Source organism: Heterodontus francisci, chromosome 1 (assembly GCF_036365525.1).
Source record: "Heterodontus francisci isolate sHetFra1 chromosome 1, sHetFra1.hap1, whole genome shotgun sequence".
NCBI lineage: Eukaryota > Metazoa > Chordata > Chondrichthyes > Heterodontiformes > Heterodontidae > Heterodontus > Heterodontus francisci.
Genome location: NC_090371.1, coordinates 24486529 through 24503611, shown reverse-complemented (window position 1 = coordinate 24503611; position 17083 = coordinate 24486529). Strand labels below are relative to the sequence as shown.

General features: G+C 45.0%; 1 protein-coding gene across 2 annotated transcripts in view; it reads left to right on the top strand.

The window, feature by feature from the left end:
* dnaaf9 (dynein axonemal assembly factor 9) overlaps positions 1–17083 on the top strand; it is a 265646-nt gene that overhangs the window by 184438 nt on the left and 64125 nt on the right. For both annotated transcript variants that reach the window (XM_068028730.1, XM_068028729.1), the window contains 3 exons: positions 6723–6824; positions 7279–7393; positions 8583–8671. In XM_068028730.1, the coding sequence (XP_067884831.1) occupies positions 6723–6824; positions 7279–7393; positions 8583–8671 (306 nt within the window). The remainder of the gene's footprint in view (positions 1–6722; positions 6825–7278; positions 7394–8582; positions 8672–17083) is intronic.

Genomic DNA, 17083 nt, shown 5'->3' with positions numbered 1-17083 from the left:
CAAGATCCCATATGCTTTGCTAACTACTCTCAATATGTCCTACCACATTCAAAATCTATGCACATGAACCCCCAGGTTCCTCTGTCCCTGCACACTTTTTAGAACTGTGCCATTAAGTCTGTATTGCCTCTCCCTATTCCGTCTGCCAAAACGCATCACCTCACCCGTCTCTGTATTAAATTCCATCTGCCACTTGTCTGCCTATTCTGTTAGTCTATCTACGTTCTATTGCAGTCGATTGGTATCATCCTCATTACTATATCTTCACGTATATATCAAACAAAGCAGTGGTCCTAGCACACACCCTTGGGGAATACCATTATCAACCATTCTCCAGTCTGAAAAATAACCATTTATCACAACTCTCTTTCCTGTCCTTAAGCTAATTTTTTTTATCCAAGCTGATACTGACCTTCCTATTCCATGAGCCTCAAGTTTGTTAACCAGACTTTTATGTGGTATTTTGTCAACGCTTTCTTAAATTCCATATGGACAACATCCGCTGGGATCCCTTGATCAACTTTATCTTTTACTACTTTAAAAAATTCAGTTAGTTAAACATCTTCTGCCTTTTACAAATCCATGCTGACTCTCCTTAATTAACTTAAACCTCTCCAAGTATCTTAATTTTTTTATGTACTTATTGATTATTGTTACTCTTTTAATAGAGAAGCATTATAAAACATTCTTAGGGCTTGCAAGGACAGTTGGTTGGGATTGTGATTTGTGGTGGGTGCATCACATTGCTTTTTACGCCTCCTCTGAGCCCATCTTCTGCTCCTTGCCGCATTACCATGCAGTCCTGCTTTGCACAATGATCCCTTTTGTCATTTAATTTCTCCTGCCTTTTAGTCTTCTTAGCTTACCCCTTCCCTGCCTCTACTTGCTAATAACCTATTGCATCTCAGACTTTATGCAGTTTTGATGTCGGGTCACTGACCTGAAATGTTAACTCGTTCTCTCATTGCAGCTGCTGCCTGATCTGATGAGTATCTCCAGTATTTTCTGTATCTTTGGTTTTCAGCATTTCCAGTATTTTGCTTTTGTATAAAATGTATTAACTCAAGCCTCGAATTTGAAGCTTCAGTGCAACTAAGTATCGCTTTAAAACTACCAAATGTAGTACATTAATAATGTAATAGGAATTGGAACTCGAGGAGCAGCTGGAGTCACTGAGGTGCATTCGCGAGGATGAGGGATAAATGCAAAGCACGTTTCAGAAGGTGGTCACCTCGCAGCTTAAGAGAGTGTAGGCAGAGGGGGACTGGGTGATTGCCAGACAGACCAGAAGGACAAGGCAGGTAGTGTAGATGCCCAGAGGGCATCCCACTTTCTAACCAGTATGCAATTCTGAGTACCGAAGGGAGAGAGGATTCCTCTGGAGAGTGCAGTGAGAGTCATGACCAGAGCTCAGCTGTGTAGGGAGGGAGGATAAAAGACAGGAGAGCAATAGTTAGAGGATTCTATAGTTGGAACACACCAGCATTTCTGTGGTCGCGGACATGATTCCAGGATGGTATGTTGCCTCCCTGGTGCAAGGGTCTTGGATATTGCCAAGTGGCTACAGAGCATTCTGGAGGGTGAGGGTGCACAGCCAGAGGTCGTGGTCCACATTGGTACCAACGATAGAGGTAGAAAAATGGACGAGGTCCTGCACGCTGAGTTTAGGGAGTTAGGGAAGAGATTAACAAGCAGGACCTCAAAGGTAATAATCTCCGGATTACTCCCAAGACCACGTGTTAGTGAGTATAGAAATAGGATATTACATCAGATGAATGTGTGGCTGGAGAGATGGTGCAGGAGGGAGGGCTTAAGATTTCTGGGGCATTGGGACCAGTTCTGAGGAAGATGGGACCTGTACAAGCTGGACGGTCTACATCTGAACAGGACTCGGATGAATATCCTTGCAGGAAGATTTGCTAGTGCTGTTGAGGATGGTTTAAACTAGACTAGCGGGGATGGGAACCTGAGGGTCGTTTCAGACAACACAAATTCTGGGCAGGGACCAGTAGGCATAAAATTAGCAAGTGACTGAAAGACAGAAGAAGCAAAGGTTAAAAAGTGTACAGCACAAGAAGTTGGCAGTGTTCAAAGTGTTATTTAAATGCAAGAAGTATAGCAAATAAAGCTGATGAGCTGAGGGCAAAGATAGACACATGGCAGTGTGATATCATTGCTGTCACAGAAACTTGGCTTAAAGAGGGGCAAAAATGGCAACTCAACATCCCTGGATATAGAGTTTTCAGACAGGATAGAGAGGGGGATAAAAAAAGGAGGGGGTGTAGCATTATGGGTTGAACTCAGAAATTTTAAAAAAGGGCAGCCACATTGAGTGTACTATAGACCCCCAAATAGTGAGAGGGAGGTAGAAGAACAAACATGTAGGCAAATTTCTGAGTGCAAAAACAATAGGGCAATAGTAGGGCAATTTCAACTACCCTAATATCAGCTGGGATACAAATAGTGTGAAGGGCACATAATTCTTGAATTGTTGTGAGGTGAGAGTTACTGCCCTTGACATCAAGGCAGCATTTGACCGAGTATGGCATCAAGGAGCCCAAGCAAAACTGAAGTCAATGGGAATCAGGGGAAAACTCTGCTGGTTGGAGTCATACCTAGCAGAAAGGACGATGGTTGTGGTTGTTGGAGGTCAATCATCTGCGCTCCAGGACATCACTGCAGGAGTTCCTCAGGGAAGTGTCCTAGGCCCAACGACCTTCAGCTGCTTCATCTTCCTTCAATCATAAGGTCAGAAGTGAGGATGTTCGCTGATGATTGCATAATGTTCAATGTTCAGCACCATTCACGGCTCCTCAGAAGCAGTCCGTGTAGAAATGCAGCAAGACCTGTACAATATCCAGACTTGGGCTGTTAAGTGGCACGTAACACACGTGCCACGCAAGTGCCAGGCAATGACCATCTCCAACAAAAGAGAATCTAACCATATCCCCTTGACATTCAGTGGCATTGCGATCACTGAATCCCCCACTATCAACCTCCTCGGGGTTACCATTAACCAGAAACTGAACTGGATTAGCGATATAAATACCATGGTTACAAGAGCAGGTTAGAGGCTAGGAGTTCTGCGGCGAGTAACTCACCTCCTGACTCCCCAAAGCCTGTCCACCAGCTACAAGGCACAAGTCAGGAGTGTGATAGAATACTCTCCACTTTCCTGGATGGGTGCAGCTTCAACAACACTCAAGAAGCTCGACACCATCCAGGACAAAGCAGCCCGCTTAATTGGCACCCCATCCACAAACATTCACTCCCTCCACCCGCCGATGCACAATGGCAGCAGTGTATACCATCTACAAGAAGCACTGCAGCAACGCACCAAGGCTCCTTCGACAGCACCTTCCAAACCCGTGACATCTACCAACTAGAAGGACAAGGGCAGCAAATGCATGGGAACACCACTGCCTGCAAGTTCCCCTCCAAGTCCACACCATCCTGATTTGGAACTATATTGCCATTTCTTCACTGTTGCTGGGTCAAAATCCTGGAACTCCCTTCCTAACAGCACAGTGGGTGTCCCTACCCCACATGGACAGCAGCGGTTCAAGGAGGCAACTCACCACCACCTTCTCAAGGGCAATTAGGAATGAGCAATAAATGCTGGCCTAGCCAGCGATGCCCACATCCCATGAATGAATTTTTTTAAAAAAAGAATGTTTTTAGCCAGCATGCAACAAGCCCAACGAGAGGGGCTCAATTCCAGGTATAGTCTGAGGGAATGAAGCTGGGCAAGTGGATAAAGTCGCAGTGGATGACCATTGTGGAGATGGTCACCATAAGGATATTATTGTCATAGAGGGAGTGCAACGAAGGTACACCAGACTTGTTTCCAAAACTGTCCTATGGAGAGAGATTGGGGTAATTGAGCCTATATTCTCTAGAGTTCCGAAGAATGAGAGGTGATCTCATTGAAACCTACAGAATACTTTAAGGGATAGACAGGATAGATGCAGCTAAGATGTTTCTCTTGCTTGGGGAGTCTAGAACCAGGGACACAATTTCAAAATAAGGGGGAAGCCCCTTGGGACAGAGATGAGGGGAAATGTCTTTACTCAGAAGGTTGTGAATCTTTGGAATTCTCTACCCCAGAGGGCTGTTGAAGCTAAGTCATTGAGTATGTTTAAAGCAGAGATTTACAGATTTCTAAATACAAATGACACAAAGGGATATGGGATAGTGTGGGAAAAAGGCATTGAAGTGGATGATCAGCCATGATCATATTGAATGGTGAGGCAGGCTCGATGGACTGAATGGCCTACTCCTTTGTTCCTATAATACAGTTCGATGCAGCATTATTATGGAAAAGGACAAGGATAGGCAGCGCAGTGGTTAGCACCGCAGCCTCACAGCTCCAGCGACCCAGGTTCAGTTCTGGGTACTGCCTGTGCGGAGTTTGCATGTTCTCCCTGTGTCTGCGTGGGTTTCCGCCGGGTGCTCCGGTTTTCTCCCACAGCCAAAGACTTGCAGGTTGTTAGGTAAATTGGCCATTGTAAATTGGCCCTAGTGTAGGTAGGTGGTAGGGATGTGGTATAGAATATTGGGTTAATGTAGGATTAGTATAAATGGGTGGTTGTTGGTCGGCACAGACTCGGTGGGCCGAAGGGCCTGCTTCAGTGCTGTATAAATAAATAAATAGATAGAACAGGAGTACAAGTTCTAAATTGGGAGAAGGCAAATTTTGTGAAGCTGAGAGGTGATCTGACGAAAGTGTGTACTAGATATTGCTACTTGAAAGAAAATCAGTGGCAAACCAGTGGGAGGCATTCAAAAGTGAGACTCTATGAGCAAAGTGTCGACATGTCCCCACAAAGATAAAGTGTGGTACTGCCAAATCTAGAGTCCCCTGGTTATCTAGAAGCATACAGGGTAAGATAAAGCAGAAAAAAGAAAGTTTATGACCGTCACAAAAACAATACTTTTAGAAAGCCTAGAGGAGTATAGAAAGTGCAGGGGTGAAGTGAAAAAGGAAATTGGGAAAGCATAGAGAGGACATGAAAAAATATTGGCAGGTAAAATGAAGGAAAACCCACAGAATCGTTACAATGCAGAGGAGGCCATTCGGCCCATCGTGTCCGCACTGGCTCTCTGAAAGAGCAATTCCCACATTCCCATTCCCCTGCCTTCTCCCCATAACCCTGCACATTCTTCCTTTTCATATAACTGTTTAATTCCTTTTTGAATGTTTCAATTGAACCTACCTCCACCACTTTCTCAGGCAGCGCATTCCAGACCTCCATTAAGAGCAAGAGGACAACTAAGGAAAGGGTAGGGCCTATCAGAGATGTACAAATTAACTTGTGCATGGGTGCAGAAGATGTGGGCAGGGTTCTTAATGAGTACTTTGTCTCTATCTTCACAAAGGAGAGGGATGATGCAGACATTGTAGTTAAACAGCAGGAGTGTGAAATATTAGATATGAGCATAATGAGAGAGGAAGTACTAGAGGGTCAGACATGCCTGAAAGTGGATAAATCACCAAGGCCAGATGGTTTGTATCCCAGGCTGTTAAAGGAAGCCATGGAGGAAATAGCAGATGCTCTGAGCATCATCTTCAAATCCTCACTAGATACAGAGAATTGGAGGTCTGCAAACATTGTACCATTGTTTAAAAAGGATATGAGGGATAGACCAAATAATTATAGGCCGATCAGTCTGACCTCTGTGGTGAGCAAGTTATTAGAATCAATTCTGATAGGATAAACTCTCACTTAGTCACTGATTAATCGGGGATGGTCAGCATGGATTTGTAATGGGAAGGTCGTGTCTTAATGGTGGTGTTGTAAATAGTGAGGAGGAAAGCCTTAGATTACAGGACAATATAGATGGGCTGGTAAGATGGGCAGAGCAGTGGCAAATGGAATTGAATCCTGAAAAGTGTGAGGTGATGCATTTTGGGAAGACTAACAAAGCAAGGGAATATGCGATGGATGGTAAGACCCTAGGAAGTACAGAAGGTCAGAGGGACCTTGGTGTACTTGTCCATAGATCACTGAAGGCAGCAGCACAGGTGGATAAGGTGGTTCGAAAGGCATATGGGATACTTGCCTTTATTAGCCGAGGCATAGAATATGAGAGTAGGGAGGTTATGATGGAGCTGTATAAAACGCTAGTTAGGCCACAGCTGGAATACTGTGTACAGTTCTGGTCGCCACACTATAGGAAGGATGTGATTGCAATGGAGAGGGTGCAGAGGAGATTCACCAGATTGTTGCCTTGGCTGGAGCATTTCAGCTGTGAAGAGAGATTGGATAGGCTAGGTTTGTTTTCCTTAGAGCAGAGAAGGCTGAGGGGGGACCTGATTGAGGTATACAAAATTGAGGGGCTGAGATGGAGTAGACAGGAAGGGCTTGTTTCCCCTCGCAGAGAGGTCAATTACCAGGTAGCACAAATTTAAGGTGATTAGTGGAAGGATCAGAGGGAACATGAGGAAAACCTTTTTCACCCAGAGGGTGGTGGGTGTCTGGAACCCTCAACTCATTTAAAAAGTACCTGAACCTGCACCTGAAATTCTGTAGATTGGGCATCTCGTTTTTTCAGCTGCCGCAGACACCATGGGCTTAATGGCCTCTTTCTGTGCCATAACCTTTCTACGGTAACATTCTTGAGTATTAATGTTCTAAATTCACAATGTTTAAATTGCAAATTAAAACCTTTCAAACATGACACTCTGATTTATTTTGCTGTTGCTTTTTATTCTCTATCAGACACTTGAACCTAGAGAAGCTTTTTGAGGTTCGATGTATACCTAGAGACGAACAATGGAATCGTTTAAAAAGAGTCGGTGCTGACCTACCAGAACTTGATATGTAAGTGTTCTTTTTGGTATCACTATGAAATACTGACAATTTGATTTCCTCCCCGCCCCTCCCCCCAACCTTTTCATGAACCCTTCAGCTGCCTTTGTCTCACATTTTCGCCTAAATACTTCTGCCTCTTCATATCCTTTCATTAAAACCTTGTTAAATCTCAGCTCTGGGATCACTGCAGTATTTTTATATTAAGCTAAGAAACTTCCACCTGGAGCCTCATTGGAGAACTCGCAAATAGTCGGGAATTTGGAAACATTTATTTGTGCTATTTATAAAGATATTTTCATTACTGGATTGAACCAACATTAAAACTTGGATTTTAAAGCAAGTGTTTGTGAAATGATTTTTTAAGTATTGTCGTGTGTGAAGATTTATACTTTAATTATGCATGATAGCTCAGCTTTAGACAAGAATGGAAACCAGATGTGCGTCTAAATTATCTTCATTACAGGTTTTTACAGCACTTTTCTATGAGTAGCGTGAGCCGTGAGCCAGTGAGACGGTCTGATCTGTCCATATTATTACAGCAGCCGAGGTTATCCTCAATTAGTGAAGACCAGAACAAGGTAATGAAGCACCTTCTTCGTCTTTCAAGACCAATGCTTAGTGTTATATAATTAATCTTTTGTTAATTGTGGAATTGTAGGTGGAATTGAGAGAACATGGATACTTGGATGTCCAGCTAGTACCATCAGGACAGCAAAAATATAGTGATCAGCCAAACAGTTAGTACTTGGTATAATCAGTATTGTATTAGTTGCCTTTTCACTCTTTTTTAATTTCTTAATGTCAGCCACTATACTTTTTATGTAACTACACGTTGGTATTAATACATCACTGCACATTAAAAGATACTGGAATGTGATTAATATACAAGAATGCTGTTCTACTTGGAGTAAAACTGTACCTTTTATATAAAAGCAAAATACTGTGGATGCTGAAAATCTGAAATAAAAACAGTTAATGCTGGAAATACACAGCAGGTCTGGCAGCATCTGTGGAGAAAGAGTTAATGTTTCAGGTCACTGTCCTTTCATCAGAGCTGGTTGTTAAGTTTGCCATGCAAATGGCAGATCAATGGCCTTGGCTGTTACTGAAGTTGATCGTTTACTCCTGGGTTGGCTCCAGCAAGGATTTTCAGTTTCGATTTAGTTATCACCCTTTATAAAACTTCTATGTGGATTCATCTGAACCTCCATTTCAGCAAATCATGCAGGGTTGTAAACTTAAAGGTTGTTGAGTGAGAGACAGAACTAGATATTGTAGTGTATGAATCTCTGAAGGTTCATGACCAATATAGTATGGCTAGTGCAAAAGCTAACAGTGCTCGGATGTATTGCCAGGTTGATTTAAATATTGGCTCCCAATATTTATGGGACCTGGCCTCGAGATAATTTAAAATCAATTCGAGGAAGAAAATAGTCTGAGTTGGAACACTGAGTAACTGAATGCTTATGATAACTATTTTTTCTTTATTGAGTTACCATTCCCCTTCACAGTGCTTTGGTCCAGCATTTTATAGAGGATACGTATCATTCTTAACTGTGGTTACACAAAACTAAACTGTTACATTCACTTTCCCTTTTCCTTCCATTTCTGGAATTGTTGGTGTGTTACATCTGTTAGAGACTAAATAAGTTTCAAAAATGTGTCTAATCACTGCATTGCACTACATTGTTGGGCAGTTCCACTGCTGTATCGAAATTAGCAACACTTGTAGCATTAATTGATTTCTTATTTTGGCATTTGTTACAGATGGTGATCACTATTATTGCGGGTCTACCTGGTAGTTATAAAGAAGATCTCTGTACCTACATTGTCAATCTGAATCAAGAACATGGAAGGTCAGTACATGAAGTGATTTTAGTAGTCAGTTGTATTTGAGTTTACAATTTAAGAGTACTTAGTTTTTTTTTAAAGGTATTTTTTCTTTAAATATAATAAATTATGCTTTATGTTCTTGTACCTTCCTCACAATAGTTGCTTGCATCTAGCAGAAGTCGTTAGGGTAAGATTAATGTTAGGTTGATTATGTGCTCCTCAATACCTTAGTTCCATTCGGTCCTCGAAGTATGAGATTAAATAAATAGGCTATGAAATTGAAAATCTGAAATATTGTGCTTTCACTCCAAAAAGAAGTTAGATAAACATATAGAAGCTGGAAATATTTCAAGTTTGTTTTTTTTTAAATTTGCTTCGTGGGATGTGGGCATTGCTGGCAAGGCCAGCATTTGTTCCCCATCCCTAATTGCCCTTGAGAATGTGGTGCTGAGCTGCCTTTTGAACTGCTGCAGTCCATCTGGTTCAAGTACACCCACAGTGCTGTTTGGGAGGGAGTTCCAGGATTTTGATCCAGCGACAGTAAAGGAACGGAGATATATTTCCAAGTTTGGGTGGTGTGTGACTTGGAGGGGAACTGGCAGATGGTGGTGTTCGTAGGCATCTGCTGCCCTTGTTCGTCTAGAACAAAGAACAGTACAGCACAGGAACAGGCCATTCGGCCCTCCAAGCCTGCGCCGATCTTGATGCCTGCCTAAACTAACACCTTCTGCACTTCCTTGGCCCATATCCCTCTATTCCCTTCCGATTCATGTATTTGTGAAGATGTCTCTTAAACGTCGCTGCTTATCGTATCTGCTTCCACCACCTCCCTTGGCAGCGAGTTCCAGGCACTCACCACTCTCTGTGTAATAAAATTTGCCTCGCACATCCCCTCTAAACTTTGCCCCTCGCGCCTTAAACCTATGTCCCCTAGTAACTGACTCTTCCACCCTGGGAAAAAGCTTCTGACTATCCACTCTGTCCATGCCGCTCATAACTTTGTAAACCTCTATCATGTTGCCCCTCCACCTGCGTCATTCCAGTGAAAACAATCCGAGTTTTTCCAACCTCTCCTCATAGCTAATGCCCTCCAGACCAGGCAACATCCTGGTAAACCTCCTCTGTACCCTCTCCAAAGCCTCCATGTCCTTCTGGTAGTGTGGCGACCAGAATTTCACGCAATATTCTAAGTGTGGCCTAACTAAGGTTCTGTACAGCTGCAACATGACTTGCCAATTTTTATACTCTATGCCCCGACCGATGAAGGCGAGCATGCCGTATGCCTTCTTGACTACCTTATCCACCTGCGTTGCCACTTTCAGTGACCTGTGGACCTGTACGCCCAGATCTCTCTGCCTGTCCATACTCCTAAGGGTTCTGCCATTTAATGTATACCTCCCACCTGCATTAGACCTTCCAAAATGCATTACCTCACATGTGTCCAGATTAAACTCCATCTGCCATTTCTCCGCCCAAGTCTCCAACCGATCTATATCCTGCTGTATCCTCTGACAATCGTCATCATTATCCGCAACTCCACCAACCTTTGTGTCGTCCGCAAACTTACTAATCAGTCCAGCTACATTTTCCTTCAAATCATTTTATATATACTACAAACAGCAAAGGTCCCAGCACTGATTGCTGCGGAACACCACTAGTCACATCCCTCCATTCAGAAAAGCACCCATCCACTGATACCCTCTGTCTTCTATGACCGAGCCAGTTCTGTATCCATCTTGCCAGCTCACCTCTGATCCCATGTGATGTCACCTTTTGTACCAGTCTGCCATGCGGGACCTTGTCAAAGGCTTTACTAAAGTCCATGTAGATAACATCCACTGCTCTTCCTTCATCAATCATCTTCGTCACTTCCTCAAAAAACTCAATCAAATTAGTAAGACACGACCTCCCCTTCACAAAACCATGCTGTCTCTCGCTAATAAGTTTGTTTGTTTCCAAGTGGGAGTAAATCCTGTCCCAAAGAATCCTCTCTAATAGTTTCCCTACCACTGACGTAAGGCTCACCGGCCTATAATTTCCTGGATTAGCCTTGCCACCCTTCTTAAACAAAGGCACAACATTGGCTATTCTCCAGTCCTCCGGGACCTCACCTGTAGCCAATGAGGATGCAAAGATTTCTGTCAAGGCCCCAGCAAATTCTTCCCTTGCCTCCCTCAGTATTCTAGGGTAGATCCCATCAGGCCCTGGGGACTTATCTACCTTAATGCTTTGCAAGACACCCAACAGCACCTCCTTTTTGATAATGAGATGACTGAGACTATCTGCACTCCCTTCCCTGGGCTCATCATCCACCAAGTCCTTCTCTTTGGTGAATACTGATGCAAAGTACTCATTTAGCACCTCGCCCATTTCCTCTGGCTTCTAGGTGGAAGAGATGCAGGTTTGGAAGGTGCTGTCGAAGGAGGCATGATGAGTTGCTGTATATGATGCACAGTGTTGCCACTGTGAGTCAGTGATGGAGGGAGTGAATGTTGAAGGTCGTGGATGGGGTGCCAATCAAGCCAGCTGCTTTGTCCTGAATTTATTGTCAACAAATAAATAAACTAAGTTATTGTAGTAGCCCAAAACAAGTGGTTAGATTACCATATAAAATTAAGTATTAAGTTGCTCATTCATGCTCCAGTTTGCTTTCTGGTAATGTTGTATTGGTTGATCAATGCATTGCACTTCAAAAATGTCGTCGTCTTCTTTGGCCTCCTTGTCTTGAGAGACAATCGGTAAGAGCCTAGAGGTGGTCAGTGGTTTGTGGAACAGCGGCTGGAGTGGCTATAAAGGCCAATTCTAGAGTGACAGACTCTTCCACAGGTGCTGCAGATAAAATTGGTGGTCGGGGCTGTTACACAGTTGGCTCTCTCCTTTCACTTCTGTCTTTTTTTCCTGCCAACTGCTAAGTCTCTTCGACTTGCCACTCTTTGGCCCCACCTTTATGGCTGTCCACCAGCTCTGGCGATCACTGACAACTGACTCCCACAACTTGTGGTCAATAGAAACATCGAAAATATGAGCAGGAGTAGGCCATTCGGCCCTTCGAGCCTGCTCCGCCATTCATTATGATCATGGCTGAGCATCCAACTCCGTAACCTGTTGCCCTTTTCGCCCCATACCCTTTGATCCCTTTAGACCCAAGAGCTATATCTAACTCCTTCTTGAAAACGTACAATGTTTTGGCCTCAACTGCTTTCTGTGGGAGTGAATTCCACAGGCTCACCACTCTCTGGGTGAAGAAATTTCTCCTCATCTCAGTCCTGAAAGGTTTACCCCATATCCTTAGACTATGACCCCTGGTTCTGGACTCCCACACCATCTGGAACATCCTTCCTGCATCTACCCTGTCAAGTCCTGTTAGAATTTTATAGGTTTCTATCAGATCCCCTCCTCACTCTTCTGAACTCCAGCGAATATAATCCTAACCAACTCAATCTCTCCTCATACGTCAGTCCCGCCATCCCAGGAATCAGTCTGGTAAACCTTCGCTGCACTCCCTCTATAGCAAGAACATCCTTCCTCAGATAAGGAGACCAAAACTGCGCACACTATTCTAGGTGTGGCCTCACCTCGGCCCTGAAGAATTGCAGCAAGACATCCCTGCTCCTGTACTCGAATCCTCTCGCTATGAAGGCCAACATGCCATTTGCCTTTTTTACCGCCTGTTGCACCTGCATGCTTACCTTCAGTGACTGGTGTAGGAGAACACCCAGGTCTCGCTGCATATTCCCCTCTCAGTTTATAGACGTTCAGATAATCATCTGCCTTCCTGTTTTTGCTACCAAAGTGGATAACCTCACATTTATCCACATAATACTGCATCTGCCATGCATTTGCCCAGTCACTCAACTTGTCCAAATCACTCTGAAGCGCCTCTGCATCCTCCTCACAACTCACCCTCCCACCCAGTTTTGTGTCTCCAGAGTCTATAGAATCTTGGAAGATGACCACCAGTGCATCCACTATTTCTCGGGCCACTTCCTTAAATACTCTGGGATGCGTACCATCAGGTCGTGGGGATTTATCTGCCTTCAATCCCATCAATTTCCCCAACACCATTTCTCTACTAATACTGATTCCCTTCAGTTCCTCTCTCATTAAGCCCTGTGTTCCCCAACATTTCTGGTGTGATGTTTGTGTCCTCCTTTGTGAAGACAGAACCAAAGTATGCATTTAGTTGGTCAGCCATTTCTTTGTTCCCCATAACAAATTCCCCTGTTTCTGACTGCAAGGGACCTACATTTGTCTCCAATCTTTTTCTCTTCACATACCTATAGAAACTTTTACAGTCAGTTATTAATGTTCCCTGCAAGTTTGCTCTCGTACTGTATTTGCCCCTTCTTAATCAATCCCTTTGTCCTCCTTTCCTGAATTCTAAACTGCTCCCAATCCTCAGGTCTGTTGTTTTTTCTGGCAGATTTATATGCCTCTTCTTTGGATCTAATGCGATCTCTAATTTCCCTTGTAAGCCATGGTTTGGCTACCTTCCCCGTTTTACTTTTGCGCCAGACAGGGATAAACAATGTCACTGGACTTCATGTCACGTTTGCAGACGTCTTTAAAGCGGAGACATGGATGGCCGGTTGGTCTGATGCCAGTGACGAGTCGCTGTACAATGTGTCCTTGGGGATCCTGCCATCTTCCATGAGGCTCACGTGGCCAAGCCATTTCAAGTGCCGCTGGCTCAGTAGGGTGTATGTGCTGGGGATGTTGGCTGCCTCGAGGACTTCTGCGTGCCACCTGATGCCAAGGATTCTCCGGAGGCAGTGAAGATGGAATGAACTGAGACGTCGCTCTTGGCTGACATTTGTTGTCCAGACCTCGCTGCCGTAGAGCAAGGTACTGGGGACGCAGGCTTGAAACACTCGGACTTTTGTGTTCCGTGTCAGTGCGCCGTTTTCCCACACCCTGTTGGCCAGGGCACCAAAATGAAGGACATTATCAGATTACAACATGGCCATTTTTCATAAGGATGCTAAAAATGAAACACATGTCCAGCATTCAGTTCTAAAGATTAATTTTAAGCACAAGTAACATACAATTGCCACAAGTAGCAGCGAAATACTGGCAGATGTTGGAAATCTGAAATAGAACAGAAAAAACTGGAAATTCTAAGCAGGTCTGGCAGGAACTGTGGCGATAACAACGATCACTGACTTGAAACGTTCTCTCTCTACAGATGCAGCCAGACCTGCTGAATATTTTCAGCATTTTCTATTTCAGTTGCAGCAAAACCTGAGTACACACAGTAAAATTTGCTAATCTGATAACTACAAATCTGAACTAAAAGCAAAATACTGCGGATGCTGGAAATCTGAAACAGAAACAAGAAATGCTGGAATCACTCAGCAGGTCTGGCAGCATCTGTGGAAAGAGAAGCAGAGTTAATGTTTCGGGTCAGTGACCCTTCTTCGGAACTGACAAATATTAGAAAAGTCACAGATTATAAACAAGTGAGGATGGGGTGGGGCAAGAGATAACAAAGGAGAAGGTGCAGATTGGACCAGGCCACATAGCTGACCAAAAGGTCACGGAGCAAAGGCAAACAATATGTTAATGGTGTGTTGAAAGACAAAGCATTAGTACAGATTAGGTGTGAATATACTGAATATTGAACATCAGCAAGTGCAAACCTGAAGAAAAACAACCTGAAAAAAACAGTGGGTAAGCAAACTGAACAAACTAAGATGAAATGAAATAAATGCAAAAAAAAAATTGTAAAAAATGTAAAAAGGAATGTAAAAAAAAAGGAAGAAAAATTAACTAAAAATGAAAGTAAAATGGGGGGCTGTCATTCTCTGAAATGATTGAACTCAATGTTCAGTCCGGCAGGCTGTAGTGTGCCTAATCGGTAGATGAGATGCTGTTCCTCGAGCTTGCGTTGATGTTCACTGGAACACTGCAGCAATCCCAGGACAGAGATGTGAGCATGAGAGCAGGGGGGAGTGTTGAAATGGCAAGCAACCGGAAGCTCAGGGTCCTGCTTACGGACTGAGTGGAGATGTTCCGCAAAGCGGTCACCCAGTCTGCGCTTGGTCTCCCCAATGTAGAGGAGACCACACTGTGAGCAGCGAATACAGTATACTACATTGAAAGAAGTACAAGTAAATCGCTGCTTCACCTGAAAGGAGTGTTTGGGGCCTGGGATAGTGAGGAGAGAGGAGGTAAATGGGCAGGTATTACACCTCCTGCGATTGCAGGGGAAGGTGCCCTGGGACGGGGACGAGGTGGTGGGGGTAATGGAGGAGTGGACCAGGGTGTTGCGGAGGGAACGATCCCTTGGGAATGCTGACAGGGGAAGGGAGGGGAAGATGCATTTGGTAGTGGCATCACGCTGGAGGTGGCGAAAATGGCGGAGGATGATGCTTTCGATATGGAGGCTGGTGGGATGAAAAGTGAGGACAAGGGGAACCCTGTCACGGTTCTGGGAGGGAGGGGAAGGGGTGAGGGTAGAGGTGCGGGGAATGGGTCGGACACGGTTGAGGGCCCTGTCAACCACAGTGGGGGGAAATCCTCGGTTGAGGAAAAAGGAGGTCATATCAGAAGCACCGTCATGGAAGGTAGCATCATCAGAGCAGATGCGTCTGAGACGGAGAAACTGGGAGAATGAAAGGGAGTCCTTACAGGAGGTAGTGTGTGAAGAAGTGTAGTCGAGGTAGCTGTGGGAGTCAGTGGGCTTATAATGGATATTGGTAGACAACCTATCCCCAGAGATGGAGACCGAGAAGTCGGGGAAGGGAAGTGTCAGAGATGGACCATGTAAAGGTGAGAGAAGGGTGGAAATTGGAAGCAAAGTAGATAAAGTTTTCTAGTTCGGGGCGGGAGCAGGAAACGGCACCGATACAGTCATCAATGTACCGGAAAAAGAGTTGCGGGAGGGGGCCTGAGTAGGACTGAGTGGACGCAAGCTCCAGCAGCTGATGGGGACTAATGCCCCTCCAGATCCTCCTTCCACTTCACTTCCCTCTGACCCCACCCCTTCTGATCTGACCCCTTGCCGTGTATTCACTATACCCTCTGACCTCCCCCTCTCTGATGCTGAGCGTTCTGTACTCAGCAAATGTCTCAGTTTTATCCCCTTACGCCCCCACCTCAATGAATTTCGCGCTCGGCATGACGTTGAGCTCTTCTTCCGTCGCCTCCGCCTCCGGGCTCACTTCTTCGACCAGGAGTCCTCCCCCCGACCAGCAGACCCATTCACCCGCCTCCCCCAACTCTTTTTCCGGTACATTGATGACTGTATCGGTGCCGTTTCCTGCTCCCGCCCCGAACTAGAAAAATTTATCAACTTTTGCTTCCAATTTCCACCCTTCTCTCTCCTTTACATGGTCCATCTCTGACACTTCCCTTCCCTTCCTCGACTTCTCTGTCTCCATCTCTGGGTATAGGTTGTCTACCAATATCCATTATAAGCCCACCGACTCCCACAGCTACCTCGACTACACTTCTTCACACCCTACCTCCTGTAAGGACTCCATTCCATTCTCCCAGTTTCTCCGTCTCCGACGCATCTGCTCTGATGATGCTACCTTCCATGACGGTGCTTCTGATATGACCTTTTTCCTCATCCGAGGATTTCCCCCCACTGTGGTTGACGGGGCCCTCAACCGTGTCCGACCCATTCCCCGCACCTCTACCCTCACCCCTTCCCCTCCCTCCCAGAACCGTGACAGGGTTCCCCTTGTCCTCACTTTTCATCCCATCAGCCTCCATATCGAAAGCATCATCCTCCGCCATTTTCGCCACCTCCAGCGTGATGCCACTACCAGTTGCATCTTCCCCTCCCTTCCCTTGTCAGCATTCCGAAGGGATCGTTCCCTCCGTGACACCCTGGTCCACTCCTCCATTACCCCCACCACCTCGTCCCCGTCCCAGGGCACCTTCCCCTGCAATCGCAGGAGGTGTAATACCTGCCCATTTACCTCCTCTCTCCTCACTATCCCAGGCCCCAAACACTCCTTTCAGGTGAAGCAGCGATTTACTTGTACTTCTTTCAATGTAGTATACTGTATTCGCTGCTCACAGTGTGGTCTCCTCTACATTGGGGAGACCAAGCGCAGACTGGGTGACCGCTTTGCGGAGCATCTCCACTCAGTCCGCAAGCAGGACCCTGAGCTTCCGGTTGCTTGCCATTTCAACACTCCCCCCTGCTCTCATGCTCACATCTCTGTCCTGGGATTGCTGCAGTGTTCCAGTGAACATCAACGCAAGCTCGAGGAACAGCATTTCATCTACCGATTAGGCACACTACAGCCTGCCGGACTGAACATTGAGTTCAATCATTTCAGAGCATGACAGCCCCCCATTTTACTTTCATTTTTAGTTATTTTTTCTTTTTTTTTTACATTCCTTTTTACATTTTTTACAATCTTTATTTGCATTTATTTCATTTCATCTTAGTTTGTTCAGTTTGCTTACCCACTGTTTTT